The sequence below is a fragment of the Rhinatrema bivittatum genome, chromosome 6 (assembly GCF_901001135.1).
Source record: "Rhinatrema bivittatum chromosome 6, aRhiBiv1.1, whole genome shotgun sequence".
Lineage (NCBI taxonomy): Eukaryota > Metazoa > Chordata > Amphibia > Gymnophiona > Rhinatrematidae > Rhinatrema > Rhinatrema bivittatum.
The window spans coordinates 98,007,017-98,026,401 of NC_042620.1; the positions used below are offsets into that span (position 1 = coordinate 98,007,017).

A 19,385-nucleotide genomic window follows, 5' to 3' on the forward strand; every position below is an offset into this window, starting at 1 on the left:
CTGCATGCCAACTTCAGTCCTATGCGGGCCACTGAACATTACATTCCTTAATCTGTGTTTGCTAAATTTAACTAAGGTTCCTGTAACATCCTTGTCTGATCTTTTTAAAAAGTATTTGAAGGATGTTCTGAAGACCCCAGTAGATGCTGTGCCCCTTATTAATAAAGCATTTTTCATTCTCTGAGCAAGACAACCTGGGGGCCCAAGATGAAGTCCAGGGAGAAGGTAATCTCTCCCTAGATAAGTTTGGATTTAGCAAAGTTGTTGGAGAGTTCAGCTATGGAAGAAACTAATAGAGTAATACTATTAGTCAGTCACCTTCATGTTTGCTCACAACTGGAATACTATCTTGGACTTGTTTTTTAATAAAATTGTTACATTTTATTTCTTGAGTACAAATTCTGAATTTTTCCAGATCTTTGTGAAACAACAAAAGATTGCAGGAAAGATGTCTGCAAATATGTCAAGATGCTGTTTCTCTTGAGGCGGAGTTTATAATTTGTTTTCCTTGGGCATACCAACAGTACCTGAATGTAATCTGATTTGAAGTGTCACAAGAGGTGGAATATAAACAAATACATTAAATAAAAATGCCTGTTAAAGATTGATAATACAGAGAATGTTTTGAGACCTCTCAATTGCTTTTCCTTGGGTTTGCTTGGATGGAAATAAGTGATAGTATGTCATTGTAAGGTTAGGATGTCATTACAGTCTCAATAGTATGAAATTAGTAGGCCTGATCTCTTCAGATTAGATTTACTGTTTTTGTGTTGAATCATACTCTCGGGTTTTCTTGGTGGATTTCTCAATATTTTGAACCATGTCAGAAGTACATATATTTAATTTCTTATTTTCCTTCCTTCCTTTTTTTTTTTTTTTATGAATCTTCTGTTCCTGTTTTCAAAATATTCTTAATAGAATGGGACCTGTACTCAGCATCATTTGCCAATTGGCGTGATTTGAAAATTCTGACTACACTGATCGGCCTCAAGTTATCCAGATAACTTTTCATCCAGTTACAAAGTTATCCGGGAAATTTAGGGTGGGGTGGGGGAGGTCTGGGCAAGGTTGACTATCCAGCTAAATTAATCACATAAATGCCGATTTTCAGCACTATCTGGTTAACATAGCCGAATAACTATAGGACTAAAGTTAGTAGCACTTACCCAGTTAACTTTAAGATAAACAAGGATATTCAGCAGTGTGCCCGCACTGCTGAATAACCCCACAAAGTTAGCTGAATATGTTTATTCAGATAACTTTGCTAATGGCTGAATAAGGACCTCTATATCTTGTAAAATAACCATTAAAAATGAAGGATTATATTAAAGGAAGCCTTGTCAGGAGTTATCTAAGAGTACAGAGAAACTATGGACAGAAATTCATTTTATTTGTTATCATATATATATACACTAGCAAAAAGTACCCGGCATTGCTTGGTTAGTCTGGTCTATAACAGCCTGTGTGTGTGTGTGTGCACTCCTGAGGGAGCCTGTGTCTATATGTTTGTATGCTTGAGCATATGTGCCTCTGCCTGTCTGCCTTTGTGTGCATGTGTGTGTTTGGGTGCCTGTTTGTGTGTGTATCTCTGCCTGAGCCTGTGAGTGTATGTGTGTCTGCCTGCGGGTAAGAGTGAGTGATCACCTGTGTGTGCTTGCCTGTGTGTCTGCCTGTCTGATTGTGTATGTCTATATTTCTGCATGCATATGATTGTGTATGCACATGTGTGTTTGACAGCCAGTGTGTCTGCTTGTATGTGTCTGTCTCTGCCCATGTATGATTGTGTGGCTGCCTGGACCTGTGTGTATATGTACATATGCCTGTGGGTGTGGTTGTGCACCTGTGCCTGCATGTGCATGTGCCTGTGCCTGCTTGAACATTTGCCTAGGTGTGTGTCTGTGTCTGGGAGCCTGTAATGTTTGAAAATGAAGCAGATTGTCTTTGCCCAGTGGACTTTCCATATTTCCAGTGCCCAAACAGACACGACAGTGTGACTGACTGACCAACAAGACCCAAGCCTTATATATATATATATATACACACCCCTAGACCATCACTATATGCCTTAGTTCCATTTCCCTTTTCTTAGCCATCTAGAGCTATCCATCCCATCTTGCCCTCTTCCCACATAGGAGAGCCGAGACTGGATGCTCATGCCCTTTATAACCCGTCATTTTGTTATTTTCAGGTGTGGCTAGAGTCAGTGCACAGCAGACACCAGAGACACAAGATGTAGAGATTTTTCCCTCCCTGGTAAAACAATTGCATAGGGGTTGGGGCTCAACCCTGGCTCAACTCAAGGTCATCACTTGAGGTGGACGCGACTCCTGAAAGCAAAAAAAAAAAGTGGCCACAGGAACAGCCCCACCACCAAAGGTAACAATAAAAGTCATTGGGGTTAACAGTGACCCCCCCCCCCCAACCCTCCACCCTATAGTAAAAGAATTGCAGGCACCCCTCCCCACCATGGGTATAAATAGAAATCACTGCAGTTCAGTGAGGGGCAACCCTCTCAATCCCCTTCCAAATGTAAAAGAAAATCTCACTGGAGTTTAGGTAACCACCCCACCCCCACACCTTAAAAATTAGGTGAAGATCCTGCAGTGGGGCATGTGTGCCCCCTAGCACCTGGCTCATCCGATGCCATTTTTCAAAATAGCAATCAACCTGACCTTACCCCTGCATGTGACTGGGACCTCTATTGCAGCTAAAAGGCCACTAGCCATGATCTTTTGTCCTGTGGTGTTTGGCCACAAGAAAAAATAATGTGCCATACAGCCGTGGTTTTGGGGGGCAGGGGTCCCACTATCAAGGCAATACTCCCCCCCCCCCCGGGGATATTGGGACCCCCACACAAAAGAAAACATTGCATTTTAGTGCCTGTAGGTGTTAGATTGTAAACCTTTTTAGGATAGGGGAATATCTACAGTACCTGACTTTATTCCGCTTTGAAGTGGCTTCAACGCTGACCCAGGTTCAAATGCCCATTGGGTTCTTGTCCTTACACCCAAATTTACTTACCTGGGTAACTTATACCATACACATAGGGGCAGATTTTAAAGGATTTACGTGCATAGGGGGGTTACGGGTGCCAGGCCTATTTTCAAAAGGCCAGGCGGCATGGGGAAAGCCCTGGGACGTGTGTAAGTCCCGGGCCTTGAACAAATGGGCAGTCTGGGGGCGGGGCATGGGTGAGGCTGACCGAGGCGGAGCGGGGGCATGGCCAGAGGCCTCCGTATGGCCGCTGGGCCGACGTGCACAAGTTATGCCTGCCTCTGGCAGGTGTAACTTCAACAACAAAGGTGCATGGGGTTTTTGGGCTGGGGGGTAGACAGGCAGGAGAAGGGAGGGGAAGGTGGGGGGGGGAAGGACCCTCCGAGGCCGCTCCGATTTCGGAGCGGCCTCGGAGGGAACGGGGAAAGCCAGCTGGTCTCCCCGAGGGCTCAGCGCGCACAAGTTGCACTAGTGTGCACCCCCTTGCGCGCGCCAACCCCTGATTTTATAACATGTGCGCAGCTGTGTGTGCATGTTATAAAATTGGGTGAACATTTGTGCACGCCGGGTAGCGTGCACAAATGTAGGCCACGCGTGTAACTTTTAAAATCTACCCCATAGAGTGGAGGAATAGCCTTGTGATTAGAGCATTAGGCTGCAAAACAAGGATGCCAGGGCAGGTCACTTCATCCTCCATTACCCTCCTACAAACTTAGGGGGTCATTTACTAAACTATGGTATTTTCCCTTGGAGTGGAAAAATATCACAGAGGCTTCCAAAGCTGCAGTACTCTGTACTGCAACTTAAAAAAACAGATGCTATTTTCCCCAGTCATAAAATTCCCTGAGAAAAATAGCACGAGGTAAGACATATAACATGCACAATGGAAGGCCCATTGCATGGGGCCACCATTTTCTTAAAGGATTATAGGGACCCACAATACCCTCTACCATGTGATCATGAGAAGGGAGTTGGGTAGGTTCACTGTGACACCATATTTTTGTGTTTGGATATGAGGGCCGACTCTAGAGATAGCAGGGGATGGATGAGGATCTCACAAGACCTCGGGAGGGGTGTTTACACGTGATGGTGGGGAGGGGGGTTTGTATGGCCACTATGGCCTTTTAAGATACGTTAACATCCCGATGCTCACAGGGCAAGTTAGCTACAACTCCCGAGTTGTAGGGGACAGTGTCCTATTGAGGATTGCCATCTGGTTAAAAGATAGAAAACAGAAAGTAGGGCTAAATGGTAAATTTTCCCAATGGAGAAAGGTGAATAGTGGAATGTCCAGAGATCTGTTCTGGGAGCACTGCTTTTTAATATATTTATAAATGACCGGGAAATGGGAACAAGAAGTAAGGTGATCAAATTTGTCATGACACAAAATTATTCAAAATTGTTAAATCACAAGAGGATTGTGAGAAATTGAAATACTGGGATATTGGGCATGCAAACAGCAAAATAAATTTAATGTGGACACGTGAAAAGTAATGCACTTATCGAAGAGTAACCCAAATTATGGCTACACAGTGCAAGGTTCCACATTAGGAGTCACCACTCAGGAAAAGGATCTAGGTGTCATCATTGTAAATAAGATGAAATGTTCTCAGTGTGCAGCAGCAGCCAAGAAAGCAGATAGAATGCTAGGGATTATTAGGAAGGGAATGGAGAATAAAACAGAGAATATCATAATGCCTCTGTATCACTCCATGGTTCTACCTTATCTTGAGTACTGTGTGCAGTTCTGGTCACCACATCTTAAGAAAGATATACCAGAATTTTAAAAGGTTTAGAGAAGGGCAACCAAAATGATAAAGGGAATGGAACAATTTCCCTATGAAGAAACGCTAAAGAGGTTAGGACTCTTCAGCTTGGAGAAGAGATGGCTGAGGGGAGATATGATAGAGGTCTATAAAATAATGAGTGGAATGGAATGAGTAAATGTTAATTAGTTGTTTACTCTTTCAAAAAGTACCAATTCAAGAAGACACACAATGAAGTTAGTGGATAATAGATTTAAAATGAATAAGAGAAAATATTTTTTTACTCAACACATAAGCTCTGGAATTCATTGTCAGAGGATGTGGTGAATGCTATTAGTATGGCTATGTTCAAAGAAAGGTTTGGACAAGTTCCTGGAGGAAAAGGCCATTGACAATTATTAAGAAAGAGTTGCAGAAATCCACTGCTTATACTTGGGATAAGCATCTTGGAATCTATCTACCCCTTGGAATCCTGCCAGGTACTTGTGACCTGAATTGGCCACTGCTGGAAACAGGATACTGCGCTTGATGGACCTTTGGTCTGACCCAGTATGGCAAGTCTTCTTCTACTAGTTAAATTTCAGGAAAATTGAGCAGCTTGTGATTTTTGAGGCAAGCTGCTATAAGCCAGAAGCATAAGATATTATTCTTGCTCTGACTAGTAAAGGTGTATTAAATTGCAAAGGGGAGGACCCCTGTTCACGCTCTGTTTGAAGTAAAGGCAAATGGTGACATGTGAATAACTTGGCAGTACCTTTGCTATTCCAAGACAGAGAGGGGCCAATGCAAAAGCTTTCCTTTGAAGCTTACAGTATTCCTTTTCACCTATGCAAATGTTAAATTATCTTCTGACTCCACTACAAGGGGGGTGGGGATGCCATGGATGGAAGCCATTGGTATTATCCCCTCAACTGCAGTGATACCAAGTAGACCTGGCTACAATTGCTAAGATTAAATAGATATTTCCGCAGAAGGAAAATTTTGAGTTGAATGGTCCTATGGCAGTTCTTGGAATCAGAACTTAGGGTGTAAACCTGGACCAGAGCCAATGAGGAGCAGGGACCAATTGCTAATGAGCTTTTTAAAATTAGGTATAAAAGAAAGTCGGACAGGCAGAGTGAGGAAAAGGCAGAAGGACATAGCAATGAGAAGAGATTCCTACCCCAGCCACATGGCTGCTATCACAAAGGGAAGAGCAGTTGCAGATATATGGGAGCATTCCTCATAGCCATAGTTTATAGAATAGTAATTATATAGCAGTGCCAAGAAAGCAGTGGTTTGTTATTTTGTAATGAGGGAAAAAGAGTGTGAGTTTCAAGAATTTCCTGACCTTTTCTTTCACTTATTGCTAGAAGGACAGTAATTAGAATAGTGTCTGCATACATTCAGTATCAGGCTGACATAGTTGCAGGGAAATTCAGAAGATTTGTCACAATTTTATATAGAGTAGAGGGGGAATTTATATATTTTTTGTGAAACCTAGGACTTTCAAACTCCTGAAGCAAGTGGACCCTAGCAGCCACAGGATCTCAAGCATCTGCATCACCTTCATCAAGCACAGCTTGTCTAAAGAAAAGGAAAACAGAACTCACATGAGACTTAACTGAGAACTTATGTTATTATTCTGGCCAGAATTAAGGTGGAATTTTTAAAGTATTTTGCAAGTGAACTGAACTGAGATACAGAGTAGGGCTAGTGAATTTTCTTTTATATCTTGCAACCTGATTTTCCTCACTTTTCCATGTTAATAAAATCCTCTTTATTTTGTTACTATAATGCCATTTGACTGTGTTTGCTATAGAGTAGGGATGTGCATTCATTTTTGACAAATATGAAATTCGTACGATATTTCCTAATTTGTCATGGATCGGTTAAACTGACAAATGATTGCATTTTCCAAGAATTTTCGGTTTAGCGCGCACTAACGGGAATTAGCACGCAGTAACTCCCGTTAGTGCGTGCTAACAGTTTTATCTTTGCGCACACTAATAGAAGTTAGCGCGCCTTTAGTGCCCGCTAACTCCCATTAGTGAGTACTAAACCGAAAACAATTTGCCACGAAAAAAAAATACCGAACCACGGGATATACGAAATATCCCGCGGTTTTACGAAAACGAAACCGGAAATAATTCCGGCATCCAATTCACATCTCTACTATAGAGTATAAGAATCCTAGTGCGCTGTGTAATTGTGCATGCACTGATTTTATATGCAATACTTGCTGTAGCTACATAAGGTGGGTTTTATGTTATTTATTGTTCTATTCTATGCTCAGCCTCTCCTCGAGACCCTTTTGTTGTGTGGGGGCGTTACATGTGTCTTTCCCTAAACACAGAGCTGAGAGAGAGAGTTATTTTTGTGGCCCCTCCCCCAACAGGGGAGAGATTTACATTAAGTTATTCTATTACCGTAAAATGTACTAGTAAAGAGCTGCTTTGTATACATTTGCAAAGCAGCTCGTTGTCATATTCACGTTATTTGGGGCAAAAAAAAAACATGGTATGTAAAATAACACATAATTGCTGTGTTAGGTATTTATCACACAGTAAACAGAGTTTAACGCACAGTAAATGGGATTTAAAGCACGGTAACCTCTTAACACAGCTTAGTAAATGACCCCCTTAGATTGTAAGATCTCTGGGAACAGGAAAATACCTACTGTATCTGAATGCAACTCGCCTTGAGCTACCACTCAAAAGGAATAAGCTAAATATAAACAAATCAATAAATATATTTCGCACTGTAGCTGAACCAATGAATATAGCTGGACAAACCTGAAGTTATCTAAGTGTACATGGAAACCTTTAGGACTGCTTTTTGGTACAACTACAGTTATCCATATCTGAATATTAAAGTTATCTGGCCAAGTTAGCTGGATAACTTCAACTACCCCAGAATGCTACCCCTTTCATCAAGATAAATTTTATCAGAGTAATGACTTACATGGATAAAATTTATCGTGTTAGAGGAGTGAGAATTTAAAACCTCAGGGTTTGTCCAGGTTTTCGAAAGTTAATCGAAGAAACCCTTTTGAATACAGACCAAATGGTAAGTGAGTTTGTTCTATGTAGAAAATGTATGCCAGTTTTTCTACTTTCAGTTCAGATTTCTCATCACATGTAAGTGCACTCTGCAGCTCCATACTATCACTCCTCTTGTATCCTGTCCTACATCCCTCTTTATAACCTACATTCATCAGTTAAACTGCTCCTGTCTGTATTCCTCACCTCCATTGCTAATTCCAGAGTCCATGCTTTTTGTCTTGTGGCACTGTGTGCCTGGTATGACCTTTCTGAGCTGTTCCATCTTCCTCTCTCTCTCTCTGGCTGCATTCATACAGCTTAAATACCCATCTCTTTTGAGTCTGCTTTAAAACCAAAAACCTTGACTCTTTCTGATCTTAGCTCTCTCTCATGTTAAACATGTTTTACTATAATAGTTAAGTACTAGAAAAGTACTAGTGCAAGGTCCATGCAGCATGCACTGTAAATCTGGTTTATTTTAAAAAATCAATCAAGTTCAACCAGTCCTAAAGTAAACTAATTAGCGGCAGGGGTATAGCCAGATTGAAGTTTTTGGGGCGGCCCAAGGTTAACATGGATGGGCATTGTGGCCAGCCCCCCCCCCCCCCCCCACACACACACACACACACACACACACACATACACACACATACACACACACTTCCAGTCCCTTTCCCCTTGCTATGTGTGTCATCACAGTAGTGGCTACAAAACCCATTTAATTTCCAGCAACACATCTGTCTCTTCACTGTCTCCCTGGCCTGTCTCTACTGTTTCTCGCTCTTCCTCTTAGGTTACAGCAGCTGATTTATACAAGTGTTAATCTTTCAGGCTGCTGCAGAGTAATTATGTAAACAGGCTTACATCTAGCTCAGGAATTCCTGAACTTTGAAGAGGTTAAGAGGAGGAGAATAAATAATTTCCAAAAGTAAACATGGCCTCATATTTTTACATGTGTAGCCCAAGGACAGTGGTTTCCCATTCAGATTAGCTTCCTTAAAGGCACAGAGGATCATGGACTGACAGTGATTCCAGTACCTTCAGACCCTCTAACTCAGGGCTTCCCAAACCTGTCCTGGGGACTCCACAGTCAGTCAGGATTTCAGGATAGCCATAATGAATATGCATGAGATGCATTTGCATATTATGGAGATTCCATATATGCAGATTTATCTCATACATATTCATTATGTGGGGTTCCCATGACAGATTTTTAAGCCCTGAGTTAGAGGGTCTGAAGGTACTGGTATCACTGCCAGCCCATGATCCTCTGTGCCTTTTGCATCTTTAAGGGGCTGACTCACATGGGGCATGAACATATTGCTAGAGGTGGGGACCTGAACCAATAGTAAGAGGGCACAAATACATGATGCCTGCCCATGGCTATGCCTCTGATTAGTTAAAAAAAAAAAAAAAAAAAAAAAAAAATCCTGAGGCAAAGATTTGAGAATTCAAAGATAACTAACCAGATCAAAGGAGATGCACTTACCTGTAATCTCAGTAGCCCCCTCACCTATCCTGAGCAGTTAAAAGACAGGTCAGTCTGGACAATGTTACTCAGTCTGGGGCTCTTGCTTTGACTCTAAAACTACAGAATTATTCAAAAACAGATTGTATAACATGTAAATACAGCATTTCAGAGCCCAATTGATTAAGGAAACAGGTTCTGATTTGAAAAATAATTTACTTGAGTAAAACTGGGTTTTACTCGAATAAATGTACTTTATTCAAGTAAGTTGGCTTTTGAAAATTGCTAGAACAATAATTAAATTTACACATGTAGCTCTGTTTGAAAATTATTATAACTATGTCTCATCAAGGAATACTAATCCCCTTGCTGATACGGATTCAAATCAAACTCTGCTTTACTTTTCCCCTAGTTCAACCTGAATCAAAACTCATGGCAATTTGTATAAACTTTGAATCTCTGGCACTGGTTCGGCTCCTCCACCCACAGCCCACCCACCTCCACCATCGACATCAATGCCATGGTGAGTGGCAGAGGCAACGCTGAGGGCAAGAACTGGCAAAGGAGCATGGCCAACCGGGCCATTTCAGAGCCAGGCACCAGCGTCTAGGATGTACTGGGGGCACTCCCTCCCACCCAAGTGGTGAGAAAGAGAGAGGAGGGAATCTCCGATGCTGGCTCGGCTCCTCCACCCACAGCCCACACACCTCCACCATTGACATCAATGCTGCGGCGACGCTAAAAGTGCTTGCGCCATGGGGCACACCCTTGGCGTGCACTAAAAGGAGCCTGCCCTTTTATGCGCCCCTTTGTGCGCACACAAAGTGCATTAAATCACTGTTTCACCAATTATTTCATTGCTCCTTGGATGAATCTTAATAATCATGGACCAGAAGTGCTGCATTGAACCCATACTAGGACGTGGCATCTATAGAGATTGAAAAAGGATCTCACATATACAGCAAAGAAGGACCACAAACTTGGTCTTCCCAAACTTAAGTACTATATCTTCCACTGCCTCCTCCTGTTTAATGTTTACTATGCTACTATTAAATGTTCAATTTATATCAAAAAGAATCCCATTGATTAATGACCTGCTAGAAGATATACAGCCCTCTATTTTTTTGCATCTCTGAAACCTGGCTGATTGACAAATATTATAATATGCGCGCCAGCGTGCACATGTTATAAAATCGTTGGGCTGTGTGCACATGCACGCCAGATTTTGTAATCTGTGCACGCATGTGCAGGAGGCGCGCACAAGGGAGGGAGGATTTACTCAATTCCCGCGTGGCGACGCATCCCAGCCTTCCCCAGTTCCTTCCCAGTCCGCTCCAATCCCTATCCTATCTAATCCCCGTTTTTTTTTCCTTTTGCTCCTCATCAGGAGCTGTAGCAAATTGCACGCGCCCCCCCCCCAGCACAGTGGCAAATGGCCGCTGTACTGGCCCCGCCCCTCCCCTTTATCTGGGCCTGGCACTTCGGTGCCCTTTGAAGATGCGCACAGCGCGCACAAGGCACGGCCACATGCATAACCCCCATTTTTTACGCGCGCAGGGGAATAAAAATTTGGCTTTAAGAATTGTGCTTTCCTAGACCTAAGCATAAAGGTGGGGGTCTATTAATAATTAGTAAAAAAGAAGAACTTAAACTAGTACCTTGCAAAGTAGAGACTAATCCACCCTATGAAGTGGCGATCCTAAAATCTCACATGCTAAACATAGGATTGGTCTACTATCTTCCAGGTTTCGTACAAAAAGATTGCTCACCACTAACTGAATTATTTACTAACGAGCTGAATTTTCAAAGGCTTATGAGTGTAAAAACCAGGGTTTACGCACCTGGCTGGGCCTTGTGTGTGCAGGGCGTATTTTATAATGGACCTGGCCACGGCATAAACCCCAATACACACACAAGTGCCGGGCCTCTCCAAAGGGGCTGGACTGGGGGGTGGGGACTGGGAGGGGAGGGGAGGTTAAATGGGTGTTCATGATGGAGCATTCACTCTCTTAATGCGTGTCAATCCACCTCTCCACCACCCAATTTAATATTTAAATGGGTTGTCACAGTAAAAAGGAGAAAAGTCAATTGTGCATCCTTAGTGCCTTCCTAGCATCGGACGCCCAGGAGAGGTGGCTGTCAGTGTGGGTTAGAAAAATGGATGCTCAATTTTACGAGCGTCCATTTTCCTATCCTGACCGCTGGTGATGGTTTTTTGCGGTTTTCCTTTTTTAGGTTCCCCCAACTTAATATCACCATGATATTAAGTCAGAAGAACTACAAAAAAAGTAGTATTTTCTGCTTTCTGTTAATTTTTTGGGCTCATCAAGAATTAACGCCTGCTCCAGGGCAGGCATTAATTTTTGAGAGTAAAAGTGTGGGCATCGGACACACATTTTTTTTTATTTTTTTTTGCATTGGAGGGATAAAAGCTAAGGGGTAGATTTTAAATACTTGCGCGATTGCGTACTTTTGTTCGCGCAGCAGGCGCAAACAAAGGTACACTGGATTTTATAAGATATGTACGTATCTTATAAAATCCGGGGTCGGCGCGCACAAGGGGGTGCACATTTGTGCAACCTGCACGCGCCGAGCCCAGCGCGAGCTGCCTATTCCCTCCGAGGCCGCTCCGATTTCGGAGCGGCCTCGGAGGGAACTTTCCTTTGCCCTCCCCCCACCTTCCCCTCCCTTCCCCTCCCTAACCCACCCCCTGGCCCTATCTAAACCCCCCTTACCTTTGTCAGCTCCGTCCTCCGTCCTCCGGTCCCAGGGGCTGGTCCGGAGGCCTCGACCACACCCCCGGGCCAGCGCCAACCCCCTGGGCCCGCCTCCGAAATGCCAGGGCCCGCCCCTGAAACGCCACATCGTTTCTTGAACGCCCCGGACACGCCCCCTCCCGCCCCTTTTCGAAAGCCCCGGGACTTACACGCGTCCCAGGGCTTTACGCGCGCCGGCAGCCTATGCAAAATAGGTGCGCTGGCCTTTTAAAATCCGCCCCTAATAGCCGCATCAACACGAATTTACATGTGATGAGCGCTATTAGCTACATGCTGGTTTGGATGCTCATTTTGGATGTGCTAATCCCCTTATTGCATGAGAGGTTTTGGACACACATCCAAAACACGTGTAAAGCCATGTGCTTGACCGAGAGCACCATATTGCATCGGCCTGATAGTAAATAATAAACAGATCTAAAATCTATACATACTAAAATATAATTCATTAATAAAACTAATTAAAATGCTTGCTCAAACATCTATGTCTTAATCTTCTTCCAGAACTGAATAACGAGGTAATACTCAGAAAATACTTTTCTGAGTATTACCTCGTTATTCAGTTCTGTATTAATTTCATGTTTGTCATACATTTATGTTGTCATTTAATTCACTGCATCCATAAGTATATACATATTTTTATACACATATATATGTATTTATTTTGTTTTTATGTCTTTCAAACAAAATTATTTTATGAGACATATTTTAAGTGAATGTATGATTATTGTCAGTTTTTTATATATGTAATATTTTTTATGTATGTGTTTTAATTATTTGTATGTCCATTTTTAGTTGCCCCTGAGGCAGCTCTGTACAAGGGAGCGAAACTCGGCCAGAGTCGGGCATTTTAATAAAGGGCTTGCTATCATCCGATTCTCCTTGTCGTCACTGTTACACAGCTCACTGGATCGGTTACCGCTTTGCTTTTTGGGTCCTTAATCTTCTTCCTACAGGTCAGTAAAGGACAATTACATTCATCAGGCAAAGGGGCCATATACACTAGGGATGTGAATCATTTTTTGACGATTTAAAATATCGTCCGATATATTTTAAATCGTCAAAAATCGTTAGGGCCACGATACAATACCAATTCCCCCAATTTATCGTTAAAAAATAGTAAATCGGGGGAAGGGGGAGGGCAGGAAAACCGGCACACTAAAACCCCCTAAAACCCACCCCCGACCCTTTAAATTAAATCCCCCACCCTCCCGAACCCCCCCCCCCAAATGCTTTAAATTACCTGGGGATCCAGCGGTGGTCCAGAACGGCGGCGGTCCGGAATGGCCCCCTCAATTGAATCCTGTTGTCTTCAGCCGGCGCCATTTTCCAAAATGGCACCGGCTGAAGACAACAGGATTCAATTGAGGGGGCCGTTCCAGACCGCCGCCGTTCTGGACCACCGCTGGATCCCCAGGTAATTTAAAGCATTTGGGGGGGGGGTTCGGGAGGGTGGGGGATTTAATTTAAAGGGTCGGGGGTGGGTTTTAGGGGGTTTTAGTGTGCCGGCTCACGATTTTAATGATTTTCACGATAGTTTACACACCCAAACGGCAACAATACGATTCCCTCCCCCTCCCAGCCGAAATCGATCGTTAAGACGATCGAGGACACGATTCACATCTCTAATATACACTGTAGCTAAAATCCATTTTCCTTGTCCCTTGAAGCTTTACTTTTGCAAGGGAAGGCACCTGAGGAAGGTTTTGTTGGGAAAAGAACATAATATGGACATCCAGGACCTCACTCGCTCGCCATTCCCATTCACATACTAAGAATCACATTACACCTTCTTTGGGTAAATAAAGGCCGCAGCTTTATTAACCTGGAGACCCGAGCCCATCATAATTTAACCACATTAACAATATATTAACAATATATTCACAATAGCGGTTTCAGCTTCCCCCCTCCTCTGACCATCCGCTGCTCCCCCGGCAGGAATAGTCACCACCAGCCTTCGGCTCGACAAACCGGCTCTCACCCCCCCACCGGGTTCGGACTCCCGCCACCTGCCTGCAAGGAGCCCCCCCCCCCAGGTGGACTCCCGCCACCATCCTGCAAGGAGTCCCGCCGGCCATCTCCCGCCACTTTTAGCAAGGAGATCCACCTTGACAACAGCCCCCCGCAGTTGTCACCACAGTCTTCCGCTGAAACCCCGATTTAACAATCAACCAAATATACTATTCAGGCTCGGGCCCTCCGCAAGCCCCCCCCCCCCCCCCACACCGCTGCGACAACAAACATAACCCCAACAGCCTAAACATAAGGGAGGGTGGGCGGGGATTCGCTCCGCTGCTGCCTTCTCGCTGCCGCCCCGAGCTCTCCCGTGCGCGCCCCCGTGTCCTCGCCCTACTCTCCTCCTCCCTCGCCCCCGACTGCCAGCCGGTCAATCGGAGCCCCCACGACCATGGCAACACGCCATGCTCGCCAATCCCAGCCTTCCCTCGCACTTCCCCTTAACTCCTCCCCCCCCCGCCCGCACTGGCCTCCCCGTGACCTGCCTGCCTGCCTTTTGACCTTCCTCTTCCCCCTTCCCCCCCCTCCATCGCCCCTCTTCCCTTCCCCCGACCGCGCGGCTCTCGAGTGGGCCTGGGCCCACATTATCTGGCCTGAGCGGTACGGGGCCCGCTCGGGCGTCCAAAATTCTTGATAGAATATAATGTATCGATAGCTGCTGGAGATATACTGGTGCAATACCCATTAAGAATTTGTATCCCATCTGGAAGATTTTAAATTACTCCTCCAAGTGACTTGCAACCAGTGTGGTTCCTTTAAAATAGAAATTGCATCATCTTTAGCCTATGCTCCCTTTATCTCTTTCCAGCCATATTTATTACAAACCGCAATCGGTGGATAAGCCTCATGGGAAGACCATGATAAACTGAATTGCAATAATCAAGTCTGCTGGTAATTAAAGAATGATCACACATTTGGGTGTGCATTCTAGGCTACAGGTACAAATTTTATTCCCAAATGAACTCTAATTTGTAAATTGCTGGTTTCCATTCCAGCTTTGGTCCAGTGTTGGTCCCACAGGTTTTCTTCACCAGATTGTACAACATTTAAACCTTAAAAGGAACCTTTCAATTGAGAAGGTTAGAAAAGTTATTTTAAGTATCACTAGACAGCCAGGTGCCACATTGACAAACCAGATTTGCATTAACTTTGGTTGCACGTTCAAACCTTTTGCAACAAGTGTATTTTTTTTCTCTAAGTTTTTACTGGGTAGTACTGAAACATAAACCAACCCTTTAAAGAAATATGGGGTGCATATTCAGTCACTGTGCACCTAGGTAAGGGGGTTATTTTCAAACCCTATCTCACGCGAAAAGTCCCTTTTCGCATGCGAAACCTAGATCGGGGCGGAGTCGGGGGCAGCATCGGCACCGGAAGAGGAGGAGTCGGGGTGGCATCGGGGCGGATGCTGCGGAAACTTCGCTGACGGCGAAAAGGTAAGGCCCCTTATCGCCGCCAGTAGCGCGACCAATAGCACCGCCTTTTACGATGGTGCTATTGGGTGTGAAAGCCGGCAGCGATAACACCGCGGTGGTGCGATCGCTGTCGGCTTTCGCAGGCCCGCCCCCGTTACCGCCGGGATTCACAAATCGTCGTGATGAAAGAAAATCCAGGCCTAAATTAGCCAGATACACTTATCCTGCTAACTTAACCGGGATATTCAGTGGTGTGGCAATGCTGCTGAATATACCCAGCTATGTTAAAGATAGCTAGAAATGTATATCTGGCTAACTGTAGACCAACCCCTATGGCGCGGCCAGAGTTAGCCATATAGGTTAACTGCTAACTCCGATATTCAGAGTTAGCCAGTTAACCTAACCAGCTAACTGTGCTCCTCCCCAGAATGCCTACCTCCTGCCCCAGGAACAACCCTGATTTATCCAGCTAAATTCCAGCCATTTAATATTGTGGCTAAATGGCATTTGAATAGTGCTCCCCCTCTCTCTCTTTCTCTCTCTATACAGAGATGGTAATATGGGTGACATGATACATTTTTGTGGCATATGATATGAACTTTCAAAAACAAATGTGGGTCAAATATTGTAAACTCTGAGGAAGATGGATGTGCTATTAAAAGGAAAGCAAATAGAACAGTTATGTTAAATAGCTATGTTTGAAAAAGATCAGTTGTGATCACTAATTACAAATCACTATAGCAGAAGGCTGGCTATTACAGCTTTGTTTTGCTGAGTAATGAAAAAGAGATTTGCTTTGTTCTACATGTCTAGACAGATTTGTTCACTCAGCTTTGATGATCATTTTTATCACACCTTCCACTGAATTGCAAAGGGTCCAAACTGTACTAACTTCTTTAGATACAGTATTCTTTTTAATGCAGTTTAAGAAATATCATAGGATTTTCGCCGATGTGAAAGAGTCCTGTTTTATTTAAAAGTTAAAAGAAAAGTCAATGTTTTCTAAATGTTAAAGTTAACAAGACCTACTAATAACTGCTATTTGGTTTAAGGGTCATACATCAGAAGCAGGCAAACATATTATGTACTGCATAAAAATCCTGTATATCAATTTACTTTCATCATCTTACTATAATACCCCTTCTGTCCCCTTTGCAAGGGGAAAAAAGCCACAAGAGAATTGTCAGTAAAAATCACTGCGATATTTCCCTAATCCTTAAATGTAGCCCTTGGGGGTCCAAAATCCTACAACCCTTTTGGTGCACAGTTTTGCTTGCACATTTTTTGGTAGAATATTTACTTTCTAGGAGGTGCAGGATATTGAAATCTTGGACAAAAGATGTGCTATTTGAGAACTGTGTAAGAAAACTAACTTTTTATTCATGATCCAATCTAAAATTCAAAAAATCTGGAATTAGACTTTTCCAAAAATAGAAGTTAAAAGTGTGGCTTCCGGTGTATGTTTCAAAACTGAATAATTAAATTTCATAAAATGACATCTATAGTTTCAGAAAGTATAAAATCTAAATATATTACAGGGATGCACATTACTGGATTTCACTTTGATTTATTTTAAATATGATATGATAACCTGTCCCTGTCCTTTACAATAGAGACATCCATGATTTGCTGAATCAACATATCTACAGTAACATATTTCTATAGCTGATGACAGGGACTTTTACTTTATAATCAAAACATCTATGATTACCCATTCTGACCTAAGAGGGTATTAGCTTTCAAATGCTATGCAAAAAATGTATTGTTAGTCCAATAACAAGGTATCACCTAATATATTTTTTTGTTTATATTTACTAATCTTTATTTCTGTGCATTCACATGAACTAACACATTAGCTACACTACTTTCTCAGCTCTTGTTACATTGTGTTCAACAAGGAGCTGATCAATACAAGTACATTTTTCTGCACATAGAGTCCAACCAATGATAAGTTTATTTGCATTTCAATAAGTAAAAACAATTATAAAAAAGAAAAACTTTCCAGTGTTTCAGAACTAAAGCTATTTGAATATCTTTTGGTCTAGAATTGTAAACAGATCCAATGAACAATGAGGCTCATTTATTAAGGTTTTGTACCAGTTTCGACCCAGTTTTTTTGCTCATTGAAAATAATGAGATTATTTTTATAAATTTGGTACAATTTTTACCTCCCCTCCTCCACGCTTGGAGAAAAACTAGGGCAAATCTTTAATAAATGAGTCCCACTATATTCTAAAAGGCTTCATAGACTATTGAAAAGTACTAAAGTATATATTTTCTTTAAGTTGATACTACCCATTAATGAATGAAATCCTCCTCCTATGTGTTCCTTCATTAAACACATACATAGTATCCTTCCCCCAAATCTGATCTTAGAGGCAGAGCAATACATTAAAACTGTCTGAATATAGTGAAGTGTTTTACAAGCATACTAACAACAAAGATTCTTCAGTAATTTACACAGAAATCTCACCAAATGGTAATTACAATATAGATTATATTTCAATAATTCTAACAATCATATATTGGGAGAGTAAGAAATGAATTGATTCACTAAGGGCCAGGTTTTAAAAAGCATTTACATGCTTAAAATTGAGTTTTACTTGTATAAATGCACTTTATTGGTATAAGTGGGCTTTTGAAAATTGCTACAATATATGCCACTGAATTGTCTATTGGATTTACCCACCTAAGTGCACGTTACAGATGTAAATGAATTTTTGAAATTGCTACAATAGTATGTTACATTTAAATTCCTTTTAAAATTACCTCCTAAGCATTTTTCCCAGAAAATATCTTTGTACATTTATGCCCTTAACAGTCAAATATAAAATATCTTTATGCCACAAGGGAAAGATGTTTTGCATAAGGCAGTATATACATGTTTATACAAATATTCTGTGTATATATGCATATTTATCAAATATTTGAAAGAAATCACACTTTAAAAGATTATAAATCTAAAATACACAACCATCACCACAATTATGCTACCGTACATTCCAAAAAGTATAAATATATTATAAAAAGGTATATTGGTTATCTTTTGAGTTATTCATACTGGTAATGTTTATAGATTTCTGTTCAACATTCCCTTTTTTTGTGGAAATCAGTAAATGGATATTGCACTACACACATTACTTACGATAAACTGATGCTGAATCTGGCATTACTCTGTTTATAATATGTAACTAATATTCTGCACTTCCTCCCCCCCCCCCCCCCCCACACACACACACACAAAACACACACATAACAGCAGAAAATTGTAAAATAATTTAAAAGACCTACCCTTTTCTGAAGAACTAGTGGAGTTATAGCAGGCAAAGTTACCCTTCTTGCATGCAAGCTCATTTCTGCTGTTCAAAGAATTACAGTTCAAGCACCAGTCCAGGTCATATGTGAATTAAAATAAGTCACTGGAAATATTCTTTGTCTCGCAGTGCTCAATATCTGAGAGCTACTGCAGAAGAAAAACTAAGAATGCAGTAAATGCCACCCTGTTTATGTGACTCCAACCCTACCCAAAGCCAATTAAGAAAGACTGTGGAACAGGACAAACTAGCAACCAATCACAGCACTTGGAGGCTCCTCCTTTGTCCTTGGAAACACATTCTGATACTTTTGTTTATGATATTTAAAGAACCAGATTAACAGGCATTTAAATCACTTCATCTTTTTTCAACTTTTGTAATTCAATACCTCCTTTGTTGATTGCATATTGTGCCTTTTTTGCTAAAGTATTTGAAAAACACAAAAGCTTGATCTAGACAGTATTAAAGTAACTTGAGTTTGTATTAAAGATCTATGCAGATGTGACATGTACTCCTTGGTTACATAAAAAAAAATACCTTCCAGTTTTGGGTTGGATGGACAACGCAGCGTTATAAAGATATGTTTTATCAAATCTTTAACTACTAAAGAGTAAG

General features: G+C 42.1%; 1 protein-coding gene across 12 annotated transcripts in view; it reads right to left on the bottom strand.

Moving 5' to 3' along the window:
* The window catches only part of GRB14 (growth factor receptor bound protein 14), a 322,152-nt gene extending 303,167 nt beyond the window's left edge, over positions 1-18,985 (bottom strand). For all 12 annotated transcript variants that reach the window (XR_003857359.1, XR_003857354.1, XR_003857355.1 and 9 more), the window contains exon 1: positions 18,748-18,985. Coding sequence is in view for 6 of the 12 variants with exons in the window: in XM_029605622.1 (XP_029461482.1) it covers positions 18,748-18,810 (63 nt within the window). In the remaining 6 variants the exon portion in view is untranslated. The remainder of the gene's footprint in view (positions 1-18,747) is intronic.
* Between the last annotated feature and the right edge of the window lie 400 nt (positions 18,986-19,385).